This window comes from Triticum aestivum, chromosome 3A (genome assembly GCF_018294505.1).
Source record: "Triticum aestivum cultivar Chinese Spring chromosome 3A, IWGSC CS RefSeq v2.1, whole genome shotgun sequence".
Lineage (NCBI taxonomy): Eukaryota > Viridiplantae > Streptophyta > Magnoliopsida > Poales > Poaceae > Triticum > Triticum aestivum.
The window spans coordinates 740,393,393-740,418,638 of record NC_057800.1 but is presented as its reverse complement, the minus strand read 5'-3'; the positions used below and the strand labels follow the sequence as shown (position 1 = coordinate 740,418,638).

The window sequence follows — 25,246 nt, the reverse complement described above, 5'->3', positions numbered from 1 at the left end:
AAAAAAAAAGAAAAATACATAGCCGTGATTAGGTATTTTGGACATTAGAACTTGAATGCATTCTAACCTTCTACTGGTCAAACTATAGGGTATAATCCAATTCCGAGCAGAGCTAATTGTACCCGTTGGTGTGGTAACATTAGTGTGCCGTACCCATTCGGCTTAGAAGAGGGTTGCTTTGCCAGGGAAGAATTCCAGCTCAACTGTACAAATATGGCATCATCAGCTGTCCTAATGTTTGGGCTTGACCAGGTTATGGACCTGAATGTTTACCAAGGGACCATTAAGTCCATCTGGCCTGACCAACAAGGTGCATCATTTTACCACATATTTAGCAGGCGTGCTCTTTTTGTTGGATATGGCTACTTCTATTCTATGCAGTGGGTTGCAGCTAATCTAAGTTGCATAGAGGCCCAACGGAATATATCTGGTTATGCTTGTGTAAGTACCAACAGCAAGTGTGTAGCAGTAGATGGTGAATGGAGCTACATTGGGTACCGCTGTAAATGCTCGGATGGTTTCCGAGGAAATCCATACACCCAAAGTGGTTGTCAAGGTAACTACACACATTGTCCCTCGCTCAGCTCAGAGCTCTTAACAGTTATATTTAAGAGCTTTCATGTTGTGTATTGTCCAAGTGGTTATTACGCTGCGAAGAATGTCATATGCACATGTCATGTTCTTTTCTTCAGCATAAAAATGAGTTATGGCTAAATGCCATATTATTAATACCTCTGGTAGATCTCATCAGCATGCCATGCCATGCCATCTTATTACATTGTTTTCACCCTCTACCCCAGTTTAAATGCTTTGGAAGAGGTAAAGTGATCATAATAGTATATCGTTTTGACAAGGTATATTCTCTTAATTTAAATCACTTTTATATCTGTGCTTTCTTTATTTGTGCACATGGTGAGTTGTGGACACATAGAAAGAAAAAGAGTGAGTACATCTCAACTTTCCCAAGAGCTTATATTAGGTGTGTGCTAATTTTAAAACATATGGTGCCTTGAACATTACACCCAAAACTGCTTCTCTAGTTTCTGTTTGATTAATATCATTTGTGTAGGTTTCTTAACATGTTGTATTCCATATTAATTGGATGATCCATTGCGTTCTATGTTATGTAATATACTAATATGTATCCACCTATATTTGTTTATTGGCGCATCTTAGCGAGATATTGTTAATTTCAGATATTGATGAATGCCTTCAACCAAACATTTGTAAAGGGATATGCCATAATATTGAAGGCAGCTTCTATTGTACTGAATGTCCTCACAAGACCGAGTACGATATACACAAAATGCAATGTACAACAACAAAACAACATATTCTGCTTTCAGGTAAGACTAAGTCATGGTTATGTTTGATAAAAAGGATAAAAAGAAACTTACAGAGCTTAATGCCTTCACGTATTATCATTGGGTCATCTGGTGGCTTCAGCATTCTAGCTCTGAGTTTTGGTACAGTATTTCTCATTCGTATATGGAAAAGAAATGTTCAACGACAACTACGGAAGAATTATTTTCGGAATAACCAAGGTCTTCTCCTAGAAACATTGATATCATCTGATGAAAGTGCAAATGACAAAACAAAGATTTTCTCATTAGAAGAGCTAGAGAAAGCAACAGACAACTTTGATACGGCCCGCATCATTGGCTCTGGGGGGCATGGCATGGTTTATAAAGGCATGTTATCTGATCAACGTGTGGTTGCAAGAAAAAAGTCCAAGGTCATTAAAAAGGCTGAGATCACTCAATTCATCAATGAGGTCGCTATCCTCTCACAAGTAAATCATAGAAACATTGTGAAGCTCTTTGGGTGTTGTCTGGAAACTGAGGTTCCACTGCTCGTGTATGAATATATATCTTGTGGCTCACTGTCTCAAGTCTTAAATGCTGACTCAAGCACTAGTTTTTCTTTGTCCTGGGATGATTACTTAAGGATTGCCACGGAAACAGCAGGAGCACTATCTTATCTCCACTCAGCGGCTTCAATATCAATCTTCCATCGTGATGTGAAATCGTCAAACATACTCCTGGATGGGAACTACAGAGTTAAAGTTTCAGATTTTGGTGCTTCTAGATTGGTTCCAGTTGATCAAACACACATTGTTACAAATGTGCAAGGTACATTTGGGTACTTAGATCCAGAGTACTTCCATACCAGGCAGTTAAATGAGAAGAGTGACGTGTATAGTTTTGGTGTGGTACTAGTGGAGTTGCTTCTTAGAATGAAGCCTATCATCAGGAGTGAATCAGGCACAATGCAGAACTTGTCACACTACTTTATAAGGGCATTGAACGAGGGAGGGATCGCCGACATACTGAACTCTGAAGTCCTTGAGGAAGCAACTAAGGATGAGATCATCGATGTTGCCAGTCTTGCAGAGTTGTGCTTAAGACTGCGTGGTGAAGAAAGACCCACCATGAAACAAGTTGAGGTTGAGTTGCAGATATTACGAACAAGAAGGGCAAACTCATGTCAAGCGAATGTAATAAATGAAGAACAAACACAACCAATGTTGTTAACTCGAGGAGTTAAAGTTGCTTTCCAGTCGTCAGCCACGTTAGTGGATTGCAGATACAACTTAGAGTCAAGAGACAGCCAAGGTTGCTACGACCTGCAGGAAGAGTTCATGGCATCAGCTAGTCTAGCACGCTAGATGCGTTCAGTGAATTTTATAGTTGATGATTGATTATATATTTTCTTTTGCGAGCTCGCAACTGGGATTGAAATTTAATCAATCAATAGTACAATGCACTAGCTTGGTACTGTACAAGGTAGGGAGTGTTAAACACATGATATGTTGCACCCCCGCGCACCAGGTAGTTCGGATAGATAGATAGAGATAGGTTTCTTTTCCTTTTCCTTTCTCTCCAAGTTCTATCCCTTCCTTGAATATCTCCCTCTCATATGTAATCTCAACAATGTATGCGCTATGGTTGGGAGGTGCACCCCACGCTATATAACACGAACCCGTCGGCCTCAACAGGAAAAGACGTTTCCAGCTATCGCACATGGTACTCAGAGCCATCATTTTCCCATCTAAGCTCCATACGAACTCCATCTAGCCCTAGCCATGTCTTCCTCCTCCAGCGCCTCCCAAACCAGCCTCAATGGCCAGGTTACCGATAAGCTGACGCGCACAAACTATGTGCTATGGCGCACGCAAGTCATTCCCTAGCTGCGTGGCGCCGGTGTCTTCGGCTATGTCGATGGCACTCAGCCGGAGCCGGCGAGACTCCTTGTCACCACCAAAGACGGCAAGGAGACTTCATCGCCCAACCCTCTCCACCCACTCTGGGTCAGGGAGGATCAACAGGTCCTCGGATACCTGCTGAACAATCTGACGCGCGAGGTGCTGCTCACGGTGACCACGGTCACCACCGCGGGCAGGCTCTGGACGACGCTCGCCGGCATGTTCTTCTCGCAATCTGCCAGCCGCATCAACAACATCAGAACCTCCCTCATCAACGCGCAGAAGGGGAACCTCTCTGTCGCCTCCTACTTCCCCGCCATGCGCGGCTACGCCGACGAGCTGGCCGCCGCGGGCAAGGCGATCCCCGATGACGAACTCGCCTCCTACATCATCCATGGGCTCGACGCCGACTATCAGCCCCTGGTCTCTGCCCTCGACGCTCGCGTCACCGAGGTAACACTTGATGAGCTCTTTGCTATGCTCTCCAACTTCGATCAGCGCATGGCTCACTTTCAAGGATCTGGCGGCGGCGGCTTCAAATCTTCTGCTAATGTGGCCACTCGCGGGCGGGGCGGCGGCTCCCGTTCGCGCGGTCCATCTCGCAAGAAGGGCAGGTCTGGCGGCGCAACTGTGGTGCCACGCCACCCTAATCTGGTGGTCGCGGTCACCGTGGACGCGGTGCTGGTGGTGGCGGCAGGAACCGCCCAGACGCTCCCCGTTGCCAGATCTGCGGCAAGCCTGGGCACACAGCAAAGGATTGCTGGTACCGGTATGAGGAGGACGACTACGACTCACAAGATGAGGAGAAAGTCGCTGAGGCTGCCGATGGCTCCTATGGCGTTCACACAAACTGGTACGTCGACAGCGGAGCCACGAACCACATCACCAACGAGCTCGAGAAAGTTACCATGAAGGAGAAGTACCGCGGCAAGGATCAAATCCACACTGCCAGCGGAGAAGCTATGAGTATACGTCACTCTGGTCACTCAATATTTCATACCCCTAATCGCAACATTCATCTTCGAATTTTTTTGCATGTTCCTAGTGCCAACAAAAGTCTTCTTTCTGTCCATAGAATTGCCCTTGACAATCATGACTTTCTTGAATTTCAACCTTGCTTCTTTTTGATCAAGGATCAGGCAACGAGGACAATTCTCTATCACAGTGGATGTGTTGGTGGCCTCTATCCGTTGATTCCGGAGTTTAGAAGACAAAATAAACAAGTGTGCTATCAAGCTTTCCTCCACACGATGGCATGATTGTTTAGGACATGCTTCTTTTTCTTTATTTGAAAGGTTGCTCAAGAAAAATAAGCTCCCATTTGTTGGTGAGCGTCATAATGAAACAATTTGTGATTCATGTCATAGAGCTAAAAGTCATCAGTTTCCTTACCCAATTTCTACAAGTGTTTCTACCAAACCATTACAGTTAATTTTTTCTGATGTTTGGGGTCCTGCCACCACCTCTGTTGGTCGACACGATTATTATGTTAGCTTCATCGATGACTATAGCAATTTTTCTTGGATCTATCTCTTAAATTGACGATCTGATGTGTTTCAAGTTTTCAAAAACTTTCAAGCTCTCGTTGAACGAAAATTTGACAGCAAGATCATTGATGTCCAATCCGACTGGGGAGGGGAGTACGAAAAATTAAACTCCTTCTTCCAGACACTCGGTATCTCACACCACGTGCCATGCCCTCATGCGCACCAGCAAAATGGGCCAGCCGAACGAAAACATCGACACATCGTTAAAGTTGGCCTTGCCCTTTTGGCAGGTGCCACCCTGCCCCTCAAATTTTGGGATGAAGCATTTCTCACTGCCGTTCATATCATAAACATGCTACCGAGTCGTGCATTAATCATGAAACTCTGGTAGAACGGCTTCTTCACACCAAACCAGACTATAAGTCTCTTCGTGTCTTTGGGTGTGCATGTTGGCCAAACCTACGTCCCTACAATAATCGCAAACTCATGTTCCGATCAAAACAGTGCGTCTTCATTGGCTATAGTGCTCAGCATAAGGGGGTCAAGTGCCTCGATGCCTCCACGGGACGTGTTTACATATCCCGTGATGTAGTCTTTGATGAAACTAAATTTCCTTTCGCTGATCTTCACCCTAATGCCGGTGCACGCCTTCGAGAAGAAATTCTTCTCTCACCACCTCATCTCACTAGTTTTGATCAAGGGGGAAAATGTTGATGATCATTTGTTGACTGACTCACCTAATGGCATGCGTGAGATCTGTGTTGATGAAACAGGAGAAAACTGCGAAGAAAATGAAGCAAATGGTGCAAAATTTGGGTTATATCCCATGTGTCCCGTGGCAGGAGACAGATCCGCCTCGAGATCGGCAGCGGCGCAGGCGAAAGGATCCGCCTCGGGATCGCCAGCGGTGCAGGAGATCGGATCCTGATACGTCCATTTTGCATCATGCTTTTATATCGATATTTATTGCATTATGGGCTGTTATTACACGTTATGTCACAATACTTATGCCTATTCTCTCTTATTTTACAAGGTTTACATAAGGAGGGAGAATGCCGACAGCTGGAATTCTGGGCTGGAAAAGGAGCAAATATTAGAGACCTATTCTGCACAACTCAAAAAGTCCTGAAACTCCATGAAAGTCATTTTTGCAAATAGTAAGAAATATTGAGTGGAAGAAGTACACTAGAGGGGGACCCACCTGGCCACGAGGGTAGGGGGCGCACCCTACCCCCTAGGGCGCGCCCCCTGCCTCGTGGGCCCCCTGTTGGCTCTCCGATGGCCATCTTCTGCTATATGAGGTCTTTCGTCGAGGAAAAAATCATAAGCAATCTTTCGGGACGAGACTCCACCGCCACGAGGCGGAACCTTGGCGGAACCAATCTAGGGCTCCCGCAGAGCTGTTCTGCCGGGGACACTTCCCTCCGGGAGGGGGAAATCATCACCATCGTCATCACCAACGCTCCTCTCATCGGGAGAGGGCAATCTCCATCAACATCTTCACCAGCACCATCTCCTCTCAAAACCCTAGTTCATCTCTTGTATCCAATTCTTGTCTCCAAGTCCGGGATTGGTACTAGTAGGTTGCTAGTAGTGTTGATTACTCCTTGTAGTTGATGCTAGTTGGTTTATTTGGTGGAAGATCATATGTTCAGATCCTTTATGCATATTAATACCCCTCTGATTATGAACATGAATATGCTTTGTGAGTAGTTACATTTGTTCCTGAGGACTATTAGTAGTCATGTGAATTTGGTATTCGTTCGATATTTTGATGAGATGTATGTTGTCTAGCCTCTAGTGGTGTTATGTGAACGTCGACTACATAACACTTCACCATTATTTGGGCCTAGAGGAAGGCATTGGGAAGTAATAAGTAGATGATGGGTTGCTAGAATGACAGAAGCTTAAACCCTAGTTTATGCGTTGCTTCGTAAGGGGCTGATTTGGATCCATATGTTTCATGTTATGGTTAGGTTTACCTTAATACTTTTGTTGTAGTTGCGGATGCTTGCATTAGAGGTTAATCATAAGTGGGATGCTTGTTCAAGTAAGAATAGCACCCAAGCACCAGTCCACCCACATATCAAATTATCAAAGTACCAAACGCGAATCATATGAACGTGATGAAAACTAGCTTGACGATATTCCCATGTGTCCTCAGGAGCACTTTTCTCCATATAAGAGTTTGTCTAGGCTTGTCCTTTGCTACAAAAAGGATTGGGCCACCTTGCTGCACTTTATTTACTTTTGTTACTTGTTGCTCGTTACAAATTATCTTATCACAAAACTATCTATTACCACTTATTTCAGTACTTGCAGAGAATACCTTGCTGAAAACCGCTTATCATTTCCTTCTGCTCCTCGTTGGGTTCGACACTCTTACTTATCGAAAGGACTACGATAGATCCCATATACTTGTGGGTCATTAAGACTCTTTTCTGGCGCCGTTGCCGGGGAGTGAAGCGCCTTTGGTAGGTGGAATTTGGTAAGGAAAAAATTTATATAGTGTGCTGAAATTTACTGTCACTTGTTACTACGGAAAGTAATCCTCCGAGGGGCTTGTTCGGGGTATATTCACCCCGACCAATAGAGCAAAGAGTTGCTCCTCAACCTACTGAACCTACTGAAAATGAAAATGTTCCCTTTGAAGTTCCTTCGGGTATGTTAGAAAAACTGCTAGATAATCCTTTTGTAGGAGATGGAACAAAGCATCCTGATGAGCACCTAATATATGTGGATAAAGTTTGCGGATTATTTAAGCTTGCAGGTATACCCGATGATGTTGTTAAGAAGAAGGTCTTCCCTTTATCTTTGAAGGGAGATGCATCGACATGGTACAGGCTATGTGATGATACGAAGTCATGGAACTATAAACGAATGAAATTGGAATTTCATCAGAGTACTATCCTATGCATCTTGTTCATCGCGATCGCAATTATATATATAATTTTTGGCCTCGCGAAGGAGAAAGCATCGCTCAAGCTTGGGGAGGCTTAAATCAATGTTATATTCATGCCCCAATCATGAGCTCTCAAGAGAAATAATTCTTCAAAAAATTTATGCTCGGCTTTCTCATAATAATCATTCCATGCTCGATACTTCTTGTGCTGGCTCTTTTATGATGATCGCAATTATATATATAATTCTTCAAATGGAATTTATTGGATAGAATTAAACGCAACTCTGAAGATTGGGATCTCGACGAAGGTAAGGAGTCAGGTATGACACCTAAGTTTGATTGTGTTAAATCTTTTATCGATACCGATGTTTTTCGTAAATTTAGCACTAAATATGGACTTGACTCTGAGATAGTGGCTTCATTCTGTGAATCTTTTGCTACTTATGTTGATCTCCCCAAGGATAAGTGGTTTAAATATCATCCTCCCATAGAAGTAAAAGTAGTTGCACCTATTAAAGTTGAAGAAAAGACTGTCACTTATAATGATCCTATTGTTCCTACTTCTTATGTTGAGAACCCACCTTTCCCTGTTAGAATAAAGGATCATGCTAAAGCTTCAACCGTGGTTCGTAAAAGCAATGTTAGAACTTATACACCTCCTGAGCAAGTCAAAGTTGATCCTACTATTGCTATTATTAAAGATCTCTTGGCTGATAATATTGATGGGCATGTTATTTATTTCTGCGGTGAAACTGCTAGAATTGCCAAACCTTTTGCTAAAGATAAACATAGACCTGTGGTAGGCGTACCTGTTATTTCTGTTAAAATAGGAGATCATTGTTATCATGGCTTATGTGATATGGGTGCTAGTGTTAGTGCAATACCTTATGACTTATATAAAGAAATTATGCATGATATTGCACGCACCGAGATAGAAGATATTGATGTCACAATTAAACTTGCCAATAGAGATACTATTTCACCAATGGGAATTGTTAGAGATGTTGAAGTCTTGTGTGCAAAAACTAAATATCCTGCTGATTTTCTTGTTCTTGGTTCCCCACAAGATAACTTTTGTCCCATTATATTTGGCAGACCCTTCTTGAACACCGTCAATGCTAGAATAGACTGCGAAAAGAATGTTGTTACTATTGGTTTGGGTGATATGTCTCATGAGTTTAATTTCTCTAAATTTAGTAGACAACACCGTGAAGAAGAATTGCCTAGTAAGGATGAAATTATTGGTCTTGCTTCTATTGCCGTACCTCCTAGTGATTCTTTAGAACAATATTTGCTAGACCATGAAAATGATATGTTTATGAATGAAAGATGGGAAATAGATGAGGTATTCTTTAAACAGGAACCTATTCTGAAACACAATTTGCCTATTGAAATCCTAGGGGATCCCCCTCCACCCAAGGGTGATCCCATGTTTGAGCTTAGACCGTTGCCTGATACTCTTAAATATGCTTATCTTGATGAAAAGAAGATATATCCTTTTATTATCAGTGCTAACCTTTCAGAGCATGAAGAAGAGAGATTATTGAAAACTCTGAAGAAGCACCGTGCTGCTATTGGATATACTCTTGATGATCTTAAGGGCATTAGTCTCACTCTATGTCAACATAAAATAAATTTGGAGAAAGATGCCAAACCAGTTATTGATCATCAACGAAGGCTGAATCCTAAAGTGAAAGAAGTGGTAAGAAAGGAAATACTATAGCTCCTTGAGGCAGGTATAATTTATCCCGTTGCTGAAAGTCAGTGGGTAAGTCCTGTCCATTGTGTCCCTAAGAAGGGAGGTATCACTATTGTCCCTAATGATAAAGATGAATTGATTCCGCAAAGAATTATTACAGGTTATAGGATGGTAATTGATTTCCGCAAATTAAATAAGGCTACTAAAAAGGATCATTACCCCTTACATTTTATTGATCAAATGCTAGAAAGATTATCCAAACATACACATTTTTGCTTTCTAGATGGTTATTCTGGTTTCTCTCGAATACCTGTGTTAGCCAATGATCAATCAAAGACTACTTTTACATGCCCTTTTGGTACTTTTGCTTATAGACGTATGCCTTTTGGTTTATGTAATGCACCTGCTACCTTTCAAAGATGCATGATGGCTATATTCTCTGACTTTTGTGAAAAGATTTGTGAGGTTTTCATAGACGGTTTCTCTGTCTACGGATCCTCTTTTGATGATTGCTTGAGCAACCTTGATCGAGTTTTGCAGAGATGTGAAGAAACTAATCTTGTCTTGAATTGGGAAAAGTGCCACTTTATGGTTAATGAAGGCATTGTCTTCGGGCATAAAGTTTCTGAAAGAGGTATTGAGGTGGATAAAGCCAAGGTTGATGCTATTGAAAAGATTCCATGTCCCAAGGACATCAAAGGTATAAGAAGTTTCCTTGGTCATGCCGGTTTTTATAGGAGGTTCACTAAGGACTTTTCAAAAATTTCTCGGCCTCTGACTAATTTATTACAAAAAGATATACCATTTGTATTTGATGATGATTGTGTAGAAGCATTTGAAATACTTAGGAAAGCATTGATCTCTGCGCCTATTGTTCAGCCACCTATTGGAATTTACCCTTTGAAATTATGTGTGATGCTAGTGATTATGCTGTAGGTGCTGTTCTAGGGCAAAGAGTTGATAAGAAATTAAATGTCATTAAATATGGTAGTAAGACTCTAGACAATGCTCAAAGAAATTATGCTACTACTGAAAAAGAATTCTTAGCAGTTGTATTTGCTTGTGATAAGTTCACACCTTATATTATTGATTCTAAAGTAACTATTCACACCGATCATGCTGCTATTAAATATCCTATGAAAAAGAAAGATGCTAAACCTCGACACTCTTACTTATTGAAAGGACTACGATAGATCCCCTATACTTGTGGGTCATCAGATCCTCCTCGGGATCAGCCACCGCAGAGGGGACAGGCGCAGGCGCATGCGCCTCTGCACTGGACTCACGCCGCAACGACCCCGCACAGGACACGCGCCTCTGCACTGGACTCACGCCGCAACAACCGGTCACGTACAAGCGGCGGGACGCGGCACGCGCCAGTGAGGGCGCGGACCCAGCGAGGCCCCCCACGCGCGGGGCTCGGCATTCTCTGCGCCTCGCGTGGACGCGGCGCTTCAGCAGTTGGCCATAGAAGATCTGGCCAGCTCTGCGGCTGCTGGAGCTGCTGCCGTGATAGGATCCCCCTCGGGATCAGTTGCAGCTGCATCTGATGATCCTGTCCCCCCTGATCCTCTGCGGCTATGGACTCTGCTGCTCCACCATCGCGACATACACGAGTACAACAAGGGGTAACTCAACCAGTAAATTACAAACATATAACTAAATATGGTTTGGTCTGTTCCACAGGAGAACTAGATGAGCCAAAAACCCTTGATGCAGCACTTTGTAATGATAAGTGGAAGAAGCAAATGAATGAAGAGTACATGGCACTAAAGAAAAACAAAACATGGCACCTTGTTCCCCCACAGCAAGGTAAAAATGTAATTGATTGCAAGTGGATTTTCAGAATTAAGAGGAGATCTGATTGAACCATTGATCGCTATAAGGCTAGGCTCGTTGCAAAAGGCTTCAAACAACGATATGGTATAGACTATGAGGATACTTTTAGTCATGTGGTAAAAGCTGCCACTATTCGTCTTGTTTTGTCCATTGATGTTTCCAGAGGTTGGAGTCTCATGCAGCTTGATGTTCAGAACGCGTTTCTTCATGGTGTTCTGGAAGAGGATGTGTACATGAAACAACCTCCTGGGTTTGAAAGTAAGAATGCTCCCTCTTATGTGTGCAAGCTTGATAAAGCCCTATATGGATTAAAACAAGCTCCAAGGGCGTGGTACTCTCGTATCTGTCACAAGATGCAAAAACTTGGATTTGTTCCTTCTAAATCAGACACATCATTGTTTATTTATAACAGATCCATATTTATAACACAAAATATAGAAGTCTTGTACCAGCTCATCTATGTTGATGATATTTATAACACAAAATATAACAGATCCATATTTATTTATAACACATGCATATTTGTTCTCATCTATGTTGATGATATTATTGTGACCAGCTCATCTGATGAAGCAATCAAAAGTCTCTTAAAAGACTTGAGTGCAGATATTGCGTTAAAGGATCTTGGAGACTTGCATTTCTTTCTTGGGATTGAGGTAAAGAAGCATCCGAATGGACTTCATCTCTCTCAAGCAAAGTATGTGGCCGATCTGGTTAAAAAGGCAGGATTGCAAGGTTATCACTCACTCCATTATCCAGCTCAGAAAAATTGTCTCTTACAGAAGGTAAACTTTTGAGTCAGGAAGATAGCACAAAATATAGAAGTCTTGTACGAGCTCCTCAGTATCTAACTCTTACCAAGTCTGATCTATCTTTTGCTATCAACAAAGTCTGCCAGTTTTTGCATGCACCTACTGGTGTTCACTTGACAGCTGCCAAGCGCATAGTCAGATATGTTAAAATACTCTAAACATAGGTCTAAATTTCAGCAAGTCATCTTCTACACTTGTCAATGCATTTTCTGATTCTGACTAGGCAGGATGCCTGGATGACAGGCGCTCAACAGGTGGTTTTGCAGTCTTTTTTGGACCTAATTTAATATCATGGTGTGCACGCAAACAGGCTACTGTATCCAGGTCAAGTACTGAGGCAGAGTACAAGGCATTAGCAAATGCTACAGCTGAAATCATATGGGTACAGTCTATGTTGAAAGAGCTTGGGGTGAAAAGCAAACAAGCTCCATGCTTATGGTGTGACAACCTTGGTGCCACTTATCTTTCTGCTAATCCTGTGTTCCATGCCAGGACAAAGCACATCGAGATAGATTTTCATTTTGTCAGAGAAAGAGTTGCTCAAAAGCAACTTGACATCAGGTTTGTGCATTCCAAGGATCAAATTACAGATGGATTTACCAAGCCTTTGCCCACAAGGAGTTTTGAAGAATTCAAACATAATCTTAACTTAATGAAGTTGTGATTAAGGGAGGGTGTTAAACACATGATATGTTGCACCCCGGCGCACCAGGTAGTTAGGATAGATAGATAGAGATAGGTTTGTTTTCCTTTTCCTTTCTCTCCAAGTTCCATCCCTTCCTTGAATATCTCCCTCTCATATGTAATCTCAACAATGTATGCGCTATGGTTGGGAGGTGCGCCCCACGCTATATAACACGAACCCGTCGGCCTCAACAGGAAAAGACGTTTCCAGCTTTCGCATAGGGAGTTGAGTTATGTCCAGGCAATAACTAATAACAAGTATCATGATGGTAGGCTTTTAACTGGAATAATATTTCCTTGTATTATAGTGTCACGCATTTCTGCTTCTCCTGTAAATGAATTTTATTGATGATATGTTGAGAAGACATGTCAATGTGTATTATATTACAAAGATATTGAGCATTCGAAGGTGCATCCAGGAAAGTATGAAGAATTTATTGATGATAACATTAAAATGAATAATTCTTTCAGACATTAAAAAGTTCCGGACAGATTAGACATGCAACTGTTCAATTTTGTGTGTGCTTGTAAAAGCTTAATGAAGAAGGTACGAGTTTTGCGCCCTGTGTGGAAAACAAATTTAATGCTTAAATTTGGTTCGGAGCACCAAAATTTGTCTTTATTCTTCCGTTTTTTTGATTGCTAAGATTTATTGTGACTTTACTGTTCATCCTGGAGCAAATCATGGGAGCCACCTCCCTTTATCATGACACAAGCAAATTATCATTAGAGAAAAAAATTTGGATATCTGTTTCCTTTAATTAATGTGTGAATGTCTAGCTTCAGAAGCAAACGTAGAATTTTAGATGTGAGCATCTAATTTCCTCTTCATGGTAAATTATATCAATTTGGGGCAAAAAATGACAAGACTAAAAACAGTACTATTACGTACTAGCCGTAGTCTTGAAAAATTTCATCAATACAAACACCAGCAACTCACTTAACACTTCCAGGTAATAATCAGTTTACATAAATAAATTACAGGAGAAGCAGGAAGCCAAAGAACACAAGAAAACGTACAAGGAAATCCCATGACAAACGGGTTTGTCTAACATCACTATACCTGTAATTAATCGGACATAATTTTACTCCCTACCTTGTACTGCCTACAATACAATTCCAATCATCTGACCAGAGGAAATATAATCAAGTATTGTAAATTCAATAAACACATGTAGCATAGTCGACTAACAAATGGCACAAGCTCCACATGTAAGCCAAAGAATTCTAAAAAAAGAGAACATGTAAGGCATATCATCATTGATTGTCTGTCGACGCTACGTTGTCTCTGTCACCTAGTGGCATGGTAGACGACCGGCGAGCAACTCTAGCCCTTCGAGTTAGTAACATTGATTGTGTTTGTTCTCCATTTCTTGCATCCACTTGACATAACTTCACCGTTTTGCTTCGTAGAATCTGCAATTTCACCTCGACTTGTTTCATGGTGGGTCGTTCTTCACCGCGTAGTCTCAGGCATGCCACTGCAAGACTGGCAACATTGTTGATCTCTTCCTCACTTGCTTCCTCAAGGACCTGAGAATTAACAATACCTGTTATCCCTCCCTCACTGAACTCCTTGAGGAAGTAGCTTGACAAGTTCTGTATTGTGCCTGACTCACTCGTGAAAATAGGCTTCATCCTGAGAAGCAACTCCACCAGTACCACACCAAAACTATACACATCACTCTTCCCGTTGAACTGTCTTGTATGGAAATACTCTGGATCCAAGTACCCAAATGTACCTTGCACATTCGTAACAATGTGTGTTTGATCAATTGGGACCAATCTAGAAGCACCAAAATCCGAAACTTTAGCTGTATAGTCCTCGTCGATGAGAATATTCGAGGACTTCACATCACGATGGAAGATTGATACTGAAGCCGCTGAGTGGAGATAAGATAGAGCTCCTGCTGTTTCCATGGCAATCCTTAAGTAACCATCCCATGACAAAGAAAAACCATTACTTGAGTCAGCATACAGGACTTGAGACAGTGAGCCACAAGATATATATTCATACACGAGCAGTGGAACCTCAGTTTCCAGACAACACCCAAAGAGCTTTACAATATTTCTGTGGTTTATTTGCGAGAGGATTGCGACCTCGTTGATGAATTGGGTGATCTCTGCCTGCTCAATGACCTTAGGCCTTTTTATTGCAACCACACGTTGATCAGATAATATGCCTTTATAAACCGTGCCATGGCCCCCACTCCCAATGATGCGTGCCCTATCAAAGTTGTCTGTTGCTTTTTCTAGCTCTTATAACGAGAAAATCTTTGCTTTGTCATTTGCACTTTCATCAGATGATATCAACGATTCAAGGAGAAGACCATGGTTCCTCTGGAAATAATTCTTCCGTAGTTGTCGTTGAACATTTGTATTCCATCTACGAATGAGAAATGTTGCACCAAAACTCAGAGCTAGAATGCCGAAGCCAGCACACAACCCAATAATAATACCTGAAGCCATGAAGCTCTTTTAAGTTTCTTTTTATACTTTTTATCAAATATAACAACAATTTAGTCTTACCTGAAAGCAGAATATGTTGTTTTGTTGTTGTACACTGCATTTTGTCCAGATCATACTCGGTATTGCGAGGACATTCCGTACAATAGAAGCTTCCTTCAATATTATGGCAGTTCCCTTTACAGATGTTTGGTTGGAGGCATTCATTAATATCTGAAATTAACAAGATCTTGTGCGTCAATGAAGTAAATAACATAACACAGAGTACATGCCCCGATTAACACAAAACACAATTGACTGTAACCTATATAGATGGTATAAAGCAAATAGAAAGTGGAGTAGTAATTTTCGCAATGTAATGACAATTCACCAGCAAAAAGAACACACATATTTTTATATGTTTGTGCAACTTCTTTGTAGAAATTTAACAATTACTCTCTTCATTTCACAATAAAACACATAATGTGGGAGTTAATGAGAAATTATCATGCGTGCCATATTAAATGACATACTATGAACGGGCCAGAGAGCAAAGACATTCTCAATGAACAAATATTTTGAAGCAGAAACTCCCGATGCCATGGACAAATATATTAAAATAGAGCGAGTATCTAGTAGTAGTTCTGATTTTCTCTAACGGCAGTTTGGGTGGTTGGTATTTTGGAATATTTGCAACAAGTTTTATGCACCAAAATATACCTCACGTCAAAAAGTCTCTACAAGATCAAATGTTGTGACTCCCACTTGAGAGCCAATGATCAGCCATCCAGCCTACATGTAAGAGTATAAATTTGGTTCACTGATATACGCTAGCCTAGATTAGTTTCCAAGTTGGGGTTCTAACTTCTAAGCATACTTCATGACAAATTTAGGGACCCGTTTTCTCCCAATTTTGCACTTCCTTAATCTTTTGGGCAAACTCAAATTACCCAGGTACTCCAGTGATGAGCAACATTCACTGTTAGCCTTTCAATAAATAAGTAAGTACAAACACTGTTCGTCTTTCAACAAATATGTAAGTACAAACACTGTAAAACTAGTTTTCATGATGTACATACAAAATCTATACAGGCTTTATCAATAGACATCTAAACATATAGATGTTTAGCAGAGTAGTTTTCATGTATTTTAAGATGGAGGTAGTAACATTGGTACTCCCTCTGTTCCAAACTGTAAAGCGACCACACATCCAAAGATTTCAACCTAAAAATAACTAAACCAATAAAATGTGATTTATGTAATACAAAAGTGATGCCATTGGACAATACTTCTAGATACAAATCCAATGGTACAAGTGTTGGTCAAACTTGACTCTTGAGACGTGTTTTACGCTTTGGAATGGCGAAGAAAATCCTAATTAATGGATAATGAAAGTTATCTTGTATGCACGACATGCGTGCAACGGAAGCCAGAAACAATCTACTAGGTAGATGCCATATGAAATTGAAATGGTTATATACATTATGTGCAATGCGTGCGTGCATGTGTGAGAGAGATAGAGGGTACCTCGACAGCCATTTTGGATGTATGGGTTTCCTTTGAAGCCGTCTGTGCATTTACAACGGTAACCGACATAGGTGTCTTCTTTAGGAGCTTCAAAAAAGCTATAGTCAGTTGTAGCATTTACTCCCACACACCTGCTGTTGATACTCACACAAGCATATCCAGATATATTAAGTTGGGCTTCTAGGCAACTTAGATTGGCAGCAACCCACTGAAGAGAGGAGAACAACTCATAACCCACAAAAAGGATGGGTCCTCCAGATATTTGTTCTACTTGTCCACGGGTATGGCCGTTGTACTCAAAGGTCCCTTTTTCAATATTCATGCCGGTCACCTCAATATCCTCCAGCAATAGAACAGCCGATGACGTTGTATTTGTGCAGTTGAGGTGAAACTCTTCCCGGGCAAAGCAACCCTCTTCTATGCCAAATGGGAATTCCACAGTAATGTTACCACACCGACGTGTACAGTCAGCCCTACTCGGAATTGGACTATACCCTAGTTTGAGCGGTAAAAGGTTAGCATCTATTCAAGTTTTATCTAAAGAAGTTGTAACTTTTCTTGCTTGATCAATATAATAGTTACCTTTGTCGTTGGAGCAGCCATCCGGAATGAAGGGGTTGCCTGCATAGCCGTCATTGCAGATGCAGGCGTAGCCCTCTCCAGTGTCGTAGCAGTCGGAGTTCTTGCTGACACAGGCGTATGCTGTCCTGTCACGCATGGCAGCAACACAGTTGGGTTGATCCACTATGCTCCAGGAAATCATGACACCACCATCATCTGTTATACTGATTCTATCCCACAGTGGAGCAGTCCGGTTAGACTTAGACCCTGCACCGTTATTGATTTTGGTGTGCCCCTGGACAAATTTAAGGTGAAAAGCACCATTGTCAAGGCCACCAACATTAAAATTACAACAGCCGGTACCGTTACAACGGTGCCTAGCCACCGTCTCTGTGCTCGCTTGGTCTGGGCACACAGTTCTGCAGGCCCGTGTGGTAGTGCCGGCATTGTCACTGACCCAATACACGTCCAGGTCACAGCCGGTGATGTTTAGAGCTGTTTGCCCGATGTACTCAAAGGACCTACCAGGCGGTTTGAAAGACCAGTCATAGACATGGACACCGGGTTTCATGAGGATGGTATGCCGGAAGGAGGTACTGAATATTTTGTCAAGATTGCCATCATCCTGATAGCTAACAGCAAGGTCATCGAGCACCTCACTGATGCCGTCGCTCAGGAAGAGCGTGGGGGGCTTAGTGGTGTCGTCGCAAGTGAGATTAAAATCAGGACCACGGGAGCACCTGGATCCGATGCCGAAGGGGTAGTCGACGCTCAGATTGCCGCAGCTCGTCGGGCAACCTTCAAGAGTGGCACCTGGATGTGCCCAACTCCCTTCAGGATCGTGGCTGGCTAGAGCCACGGATGCTAGCAGAAAGAGTGATGCATACATCATTTGCAGCAAGACGGCCATGATCTATCTATACACCTTGTGTGGCCCCTCAACTTTCACTCAAGAAATCCAAGTCAGGCACCAGAGCGACGATGTATATATGTTATCCAATCGAAGAAGACACAGTGAATGGCCATAAGAAGTACCCATCCTGTACTGAACTCGGGTGCCTATGGCTGTGGTTGATTTGATGAGTGACTGATCGAGTGAGACCGAGATGGACACATTAGAATACAGGGCTACTTTTCATGTGGTCGACCGGCAACCTCCCCGAGTCGAGTCAATGCCTACCGTCTTGTGCAGGTTATTCAAGCCCATCAAAGGGGGCATTGACAAGTCTTTGCCAGATGGCGGATTTCTACCCACAATGAATCACATCGCACGGAGAAAAGAATTGCTATCATGACAGGAAATTCATGCCAAACTGTGATGGAGAAAGGCGGCTGAAAACCCTTGTCGTGCAAATTGAGGCCAACATATGAGCAGGCAAAGCCACAACAATCCGCACATAAACTGACGAGTAGGGTCTCACGCAATTGATTGTGGATGCCATCCTCATCAACCATGGCAGCTGTTTGCAATCTTAAGTCCTGTCTAGTGGAAGACAAGCTTACTAACAGCTACTAACAGTAACTGAATTCATCCCCAATTTTAGCTGTTGTTTGTTCAAGTTGCACCCCATGGGCATACAGAAGCAAAACTTCTGACCGCTGGCTCGTAGTTAGAGATGCAGAACAAGACATGCGCACCTGTACAGGGATTCCACGCCTGTAGCTGTGGTTGATTTGATAAGTGAGGCCGACATGGTCATGTTATAATACAGGCTTACTTTTAATGTGGTCGACCTGCGACCTCGCAAGTCAGTCAATGCATGCCGATTTGTGTAGGATATTCTAGCCCATCGAAGAGGGCATTGACAAGTCTTGGCGGGCCGGCTGATTTCTACCCACAGCGGATCACATCGCAATATTAGTCTTGTGGCTCATGCTGCACAGAGAAAAGAATTGCTAACGTGACAGGGGATTGATGGTAAACATATGAGCTAATGAGCAAGCCAGCAATCTGTGCAGAAACTTGATTGTGGAATGTGGAACCGTACCGCGCAATCGATTGTGGATGCCGTCCCCATCAACCCTGGCAGCCGTCTGGAAATCTTCAGTCCCGCCTAGTGGAAGATAAGCTAACTGACATCTACTAACAGTAACTGAATTCATCCCCAATTTCAGCTGCTGTTTGTTCAGGCTGCACCTGCAACCGAGGGCATATCGGAGTAAAAATTCTGGCCGCTGGAGAGAGGTAAGATATACAGAAGTCAATTGAAAAGTGACAACAAATGCGCAACTGTACATGGATTGGGGGCAGGTCGATTAATCCGAAGAACTGAAGATCGAGCACCTGAGGCATTACCCAGCATGTGCCCAGCTTGCAACGCACGAAAAGGGCCAAACCCCTCCCGCAAACCACTGGACAGATCTCACCTAACAAAACAAAAATTGAATCAGAAAGGGGGAGAAAAAAAGAAGGGAGAACACGGAGGGCAAATAGAAACCAGAAGAGCAGCAAGAAAGAAGGACATCAGAAGGAAATCGGCATCATGATCCACAGGTAAGCAAAAACAGTCCCAACTGCTCGCCAACTCCTCTCTTCACCTCTCACATGAACAAATCAGGGGAGGAAATTTCTTCATCTACAAAAAGAGATAGATCAACAACTGCTGTAATTCTAGGAAATTACATAAATTTTGGGATCGATTACATTGACATCATCATGGAAATTTCATTGAAAACACTGAAGTTGTTTCGAAATGGAAAAAATACAGTGTAAAAAAATTCAGAAAACTTACAAGAATAATTACAGAGGAAAATAAACAAATTCCAGTGTAAATCCCTAGTAAATTCTAGCGTAAGTAGCTGGTAATTTCCAGTGTAGATCCCAGTGTAAAACCTACTGCAAGTATCTTGTAATTTCCACTGTGAAAACATGTTTTACAGTGAAAATCAGTAAAAACTACTGTAATTATCTTGTAATTTACACTGTAAAAACATGTTTTACAGTGACTGTATGTATCTTGTAATACATTGTAAAAACATGACTTCCAGTGTAAATCCCACTGTAAAACTACTGTAAGTATCTTGTAGTTTCCAGTGTAAAAACATGTTTTACAGTGTAAATCCCACAGTAAAAACTACTGTAAGTATCTTGTAATTTACATTGTAAAAACATGTTTTACAGTGTAAATCCAACAGTAAAAACTACTGTAAGTATCTTGTATTTTACATTGTAAATACATGATTTCCAGTGTAAATCCCAGAGTAAAAACTATTGTCAGAAACTTCTAATTTGCAGTGTAACTACTACTGTAAAATGCATGTACTTACAAGTTTTACTACACTGCAAATTGGCGAAAAAGGACACTGGAGGGATACTGGTAAGATTGAAATGAGAGAGGATAAAATCACGGTCAGACTCGGGATCAGAAACAAGTGGCTCACCATCTACTGGGAGGTCAAGGATGTCATGATATCATACTTAGTTAAGGGGATGAATTTCCTTTTCAACTGAAACTCAGACGCAGGAACATCAAACCTAGATGCAAGCCACTTAACAAGCCTAAGAGGAACCTCGCTACGGACAAAACTGAGGAGACAACCCAACCCATAATTCTGCATAACACCCTTGTACCTAGGACACATGCCATCAACAACTCCTGAGAAGAACTTTCCAGAATATCTAGTGAATGTTGAACACACAGGGAAATCAGACGATCGTTTCTGCCTCTACAAGAAAAAGATAATAAGAACATCATTAAATCCAAAATAAACTAAATACACAAAGGGGAAACCCCAGCAAAACAAACATCAGACAAGCAATCAAAATGATAAGAAGAGAAGGAAAAAAGAAACACAAGAAGAGAAAAGAGACTTACAACATTCCTTCTACCAACAGATGATAATTTCCTCTTGAGGTGCTTGACTTTCTGTACAAAAGAAATACATAACATCAAACCAACATTAGGGACTTAGGGAAGTTGTAGCCAATTTTTCCGCAGCTTTCTCCACCATCGTAACAGCTCGAATAAGGTGGCGCTCCCGCTCGCTCGATTCTCTCTATCACGCCGGCCGGCCGGCGGGAGCATGGGGAGGCGGCTCATTTTTATCGGCGGCGGTTTGTGGTGTGTGTGTGTGAGTCAGTGAGTGGTGTGTGGGGAGGGGGCTGGGTCTCAGGTCGGCGGTGCATATGGCAAGACTGGCGCCGGCGGCGGGGAAGCAAGACGGCGGACGGAAGCGCCGCGCATTGGGTTGGGGCCTCGTTTGGGGAAGGAAAGAAAGTGACGGCCCAACCCCATAATGCGGCCCATGCTCAAGCGTTCTTCTTAACTCATTGGTAATGTTCGTGTGAATGAAAGAGTGACAAACATCGTTGCTTCAGTCTAATTGCATCATCTTTATCAAAGTATTAAAAGTGTTTCAAATAAACTCCGCTTTCCCCTAAAAACCTATAACTCCATTACATGTTTCCTTTTTTTTAATCCTGGAACTCCATTATCAAACAACACTTTTTTAGTTCCATGCCCGGTCCGACTGTTGATCATCAAAGAAACAACACAAAAAAGAAAAGATGATATATACACCAAAAGTACATGGTGACCTAAACGGATCTCACGAGCGGTTAGGTTTCGCCAGGCGAACAGGAGTGGGTCCCTTTGTGATCAACCGGCGCCGGCGCTGGTTCCCTCTCCCTCCGCCAGCCGCTCCGATGGAGGGAGGGAGTTGGAACCTCAGATCTAGAGATTGTTTGGGTTCTCAGTAGGGTTAGGGTTGAGGAAGACGTTGTTGAGACCGTTGCGGCGGCGTCGCGTCTTAGTATGTCACCCGGGCTTTGTCCGCAGTCGGGCGGGGCTCTTGCCTTTGTCTAGGAGCCAGCAGGGTGGGGGGTTCCCAGATCTCATCGAGGTCGCGGGCTACAGTGTCTAGAGGTCGACCAGTGTCGCGGGCTACAGTGTCTAAAGATGATGACCTTCTTGGGTCTTGTTGCAGATTCTTGTGTTGCGGGTGTCTTCTCGCAAGGTTTAGGGATAATGACATAGGGTCTCAAAGATCTTCGTGTTTTACAGGTTGTGTTAGGATGCTCTTTGTGTTCACTTTATCTACATTTCAGTCAGCTGAAATTTCACTTTTAGGTCAGTCAATTTTGTGGCCATTGGATTTTTCTCTAAGATTCGTGCTGTATTTGTTTCTAACTTGTGTTGTTTGTTGTGTGGGCTTCTTTCTTTTTTCTGACTAGCCCTTTATTTTTTGGGCCAGTCGATTTCCTTCCGGGACGAAGCACATTAACTGTCCGATCCAGCCCTCCTATCTCTCCCTTCGTTTTCGTAGTATTTTTTTTTGTTTTTATGTGCTTTTTCTTTTGTTTTTCTGTTGCTCTTTGTTATTAGGTTTTATTTTTAATTTTTGGATATGTTTGGGATGTTGGGTGAGTGTAATGTACACACATAAATAATTTGCAATATTGTTTGTGTACTTAAAACTTTTTATTTTTTATTTTTTAGTGGGTAATAATAATGCTACTTCATTCTTCCATATTTAAATTTATTTATTTATTTTTGTTTCTTCTCAGAGGGTTACACCAATGACCCTAATTTATTCTACCTTAGAAAAATTTATTATTTTTACTTTTTTATTTTCTTCTTCTTAAAGGGCAATACCAATGTTAATAATTCATTCTTTCTTAGAAAACCTCATTATTTTTAATGTGTTCTAGTTTTTATTTCATTTCATTTTTTTCTTAAATAGTAATACATAAGCCACTAATTCATTTTGTCTTGAAAACTTTGGTATTTTGGTTTTTTAGTATTATTTTACTTCCTTTATTCTTTAATGATAATACCAATGCCGCAAATACATTTCTTCTCAAGAAGCTTCTTTTTTGTAAAAAATGCACTGTTATATTCTTATTCCTGCATATTATAAAAATGTGCAACTTCTGTACAAATTGTTTGCAAAATATTTCGTTATTTGTTTTATTATTTTCAGTTCCTTTGTTCTTAATGGGAAACCGATGACACTAATTCATTATTTCTTGGAAAACTTCACTATTTTAATTCTATTAAAGTTTTTATTTCATTTCTTCATTCTTTAAGTGTAATACCAATACCTCTAATTCATTTGTACTTAGGAATTTTTTTTCGTAAAATTTCACTATTTGAGCTTATTCTTGCATATTATAAAAAAGCGCAATTTTTATTCAAACTGGGTACAAATTTTGTCATTAGTGTCTTTTTTTTTAAACGGTAATACCGATACCACTAATTCATTATTTTGATCTGGAGAAATAGAGACACCATGGATCAAATACCAGTGCCACTAATTCAATATTTCTTTAAAAAAATCCTTTTGCGAAAAAGATCACTATTATGTGTTTATTCTTGCATATTATAACAAAGCATAATTTATGTGCAAATTGTGTGCAAATTTGTCATCATTTTGTTTTAGTTTTTTATATAATTTTCTTTCCTATTTAAGGGTATATTTGCTTTCATTTTTTATTTCTGTTATCTGTTTTTATTGGTTTTTCTTTTTCCCTTTTTATTTCCTTTATTGGTTATTTTTGTTTTTGTGGGTTTTTGGCTGAGTGTAATTATATACAAACAAATACTATATAATATGTGCCAAACTTTCATGATTATATGATTATTTTAGCATATTATGATAAAGTGCAATTTCAGTGAAAACATGTGCACAAGTTTTTTTAGTTCTCTTTCTTCTTCACATTATTTCAGTTATACTCTTTGGAAATTATAGTAGAATGCAAAAAATGCACAATTATATGCTTATTCTTTGCATATTTGAAAATGTGTAATATCAGTGCAAATTGTGCGCAAGTTTTGAAAGTTTTTTTTTGTTTCTCATTTTCTTTCTTCTTAAAGGGTTTCATTCTTTCTTAGAAAACTTCATTATTTTTTTATTTTTTTATTTTTTTTCTGAAAGTGTAATATCAATGCCACAAGTGTTTTACTGGATTTGTTCATTCATACTAGTCTATACGTAGTCCTTATTGAAATATTCAAATCGTCTTATATTTATGTACACCTTATATTTATGTATGAAAGCAGCAGTTCACAAGTGTACGTGCATGCATGAATGGTCTGTACACATGCACCCGCAAGTAAAGCATGGAAAAGATAAAGAAAAAAAGAGTGTTAACATAATGAAGCATGCACCTTACTGTTAGAGGCACACTTGACTGAAACATGTTCGGGTCAGTCGGCTGACCCAAATCTTGTTTTTCAGTCAGTTGACTTGTAGCCAGTCCTCTTTGTCATTCTGGTTCATTGTACATGTGTTAGGGTGTCCTTGTACGTGTTAAGGACTCTGTATTATTTCGTGATTTGCATACAAGCATCCTCTCCCCCACTCCCACTTCCTCTATTCATGGACGGTGTGTGGCGACCTTCTGACTCCGGCAATTCACCGTGGAATGAGGACGCGACCGTGTAGAGGAGCTACGGCACGGGGGGGGGGGGTATTTGGCATGGGGAGCATGCTGCGACCGCGGCAAAGAGGAGCCGCGACGGGGGGAGCGCGCTCCGGCGGCGGCATAGAAGAGCCATGGTGTGGGGAGCTGCGCCTAGAGACCGAGCTCGAGCGCGTCGAAGCGGATGCTGGGAGGAGCTACATAAGGAGCTTCATAGCGGCGGCGAAGGCTGTTAGCTTTAATCTTGATTCATGTATTTGCATATTTAGGTTGCTTTCATTATGCATGTTAGATAGGTTTGGCAGTAGCTAGTCCGGCGAAGTTTCAGCAGAGGCGTGCGGAGAAGGCGAGATGCCAAGACGTCGTGCGATACGGCAATGATGGAGAGATGCCGATGGCAGCGTGAGGCTGCAGTGCTGCACGAGGCAGTGTGGCCGTGTGATGCGACAAGTGCGACGAAGGCTCGAGCGTGGGGCTCTACATGCATGTTGAGTTGGCCTAGTCCTTTGGCCGTTAAGAGCATCTCTAGCAGACCCCGCATCCTGCTGACCCGCATTTCACATTTGCAGTTCGCGGAAAAACTGTTTTGCAGTCCGCAGCGAAAAGCCGCAGAGGCAGCGGGTCAGCTTTGCGGGGTCTGCCTCTTCGGCCGTCCTCCCCCCAGCCCGCAAAATGTAAATTTGCACCTCAATTTGCATTTCTTTGCATTTTCAACCACATTG

At 41.7% G+C, this 25,246-nt stretch overlaps 1 protein-coding gene and 1 pseudogene across 1 annotated transcript in view; one reads left to right on the top strand and one right to left on the bottom strand.

Moving 5' to 3' along the window:
• Window positions 1-2,979, top strand: part of LOC123059627 (wall-associated receptor kinase-like 8) — an 8,245-nt gene extending 5,266 nt beyond the window's left edge. The window contains exon 3 of the mRNA XM_044482149.1: window positions 1,197-2,979. Within this exon, the coding sequence (XP_044338084.1) occupies window positions 1,197-2,668 (1,472 nt within the window). The 3' untranslated portion in view covers window positions 2,669-2,979. The remainder of the gene's footprint in view (window positions 1-1,196) is intronic.
• A 10,906-nt stretch (window positions 2,980-13,885) lies between these two features.
• On the bottom strand, window positions 13,886-18,144 carry LOC123057346 (wall-associated receptor kinase 3-like; annotated as a pseudogene).
• Window positions 18,145-25,246: the final 7,102 nt, after the last annotated feature.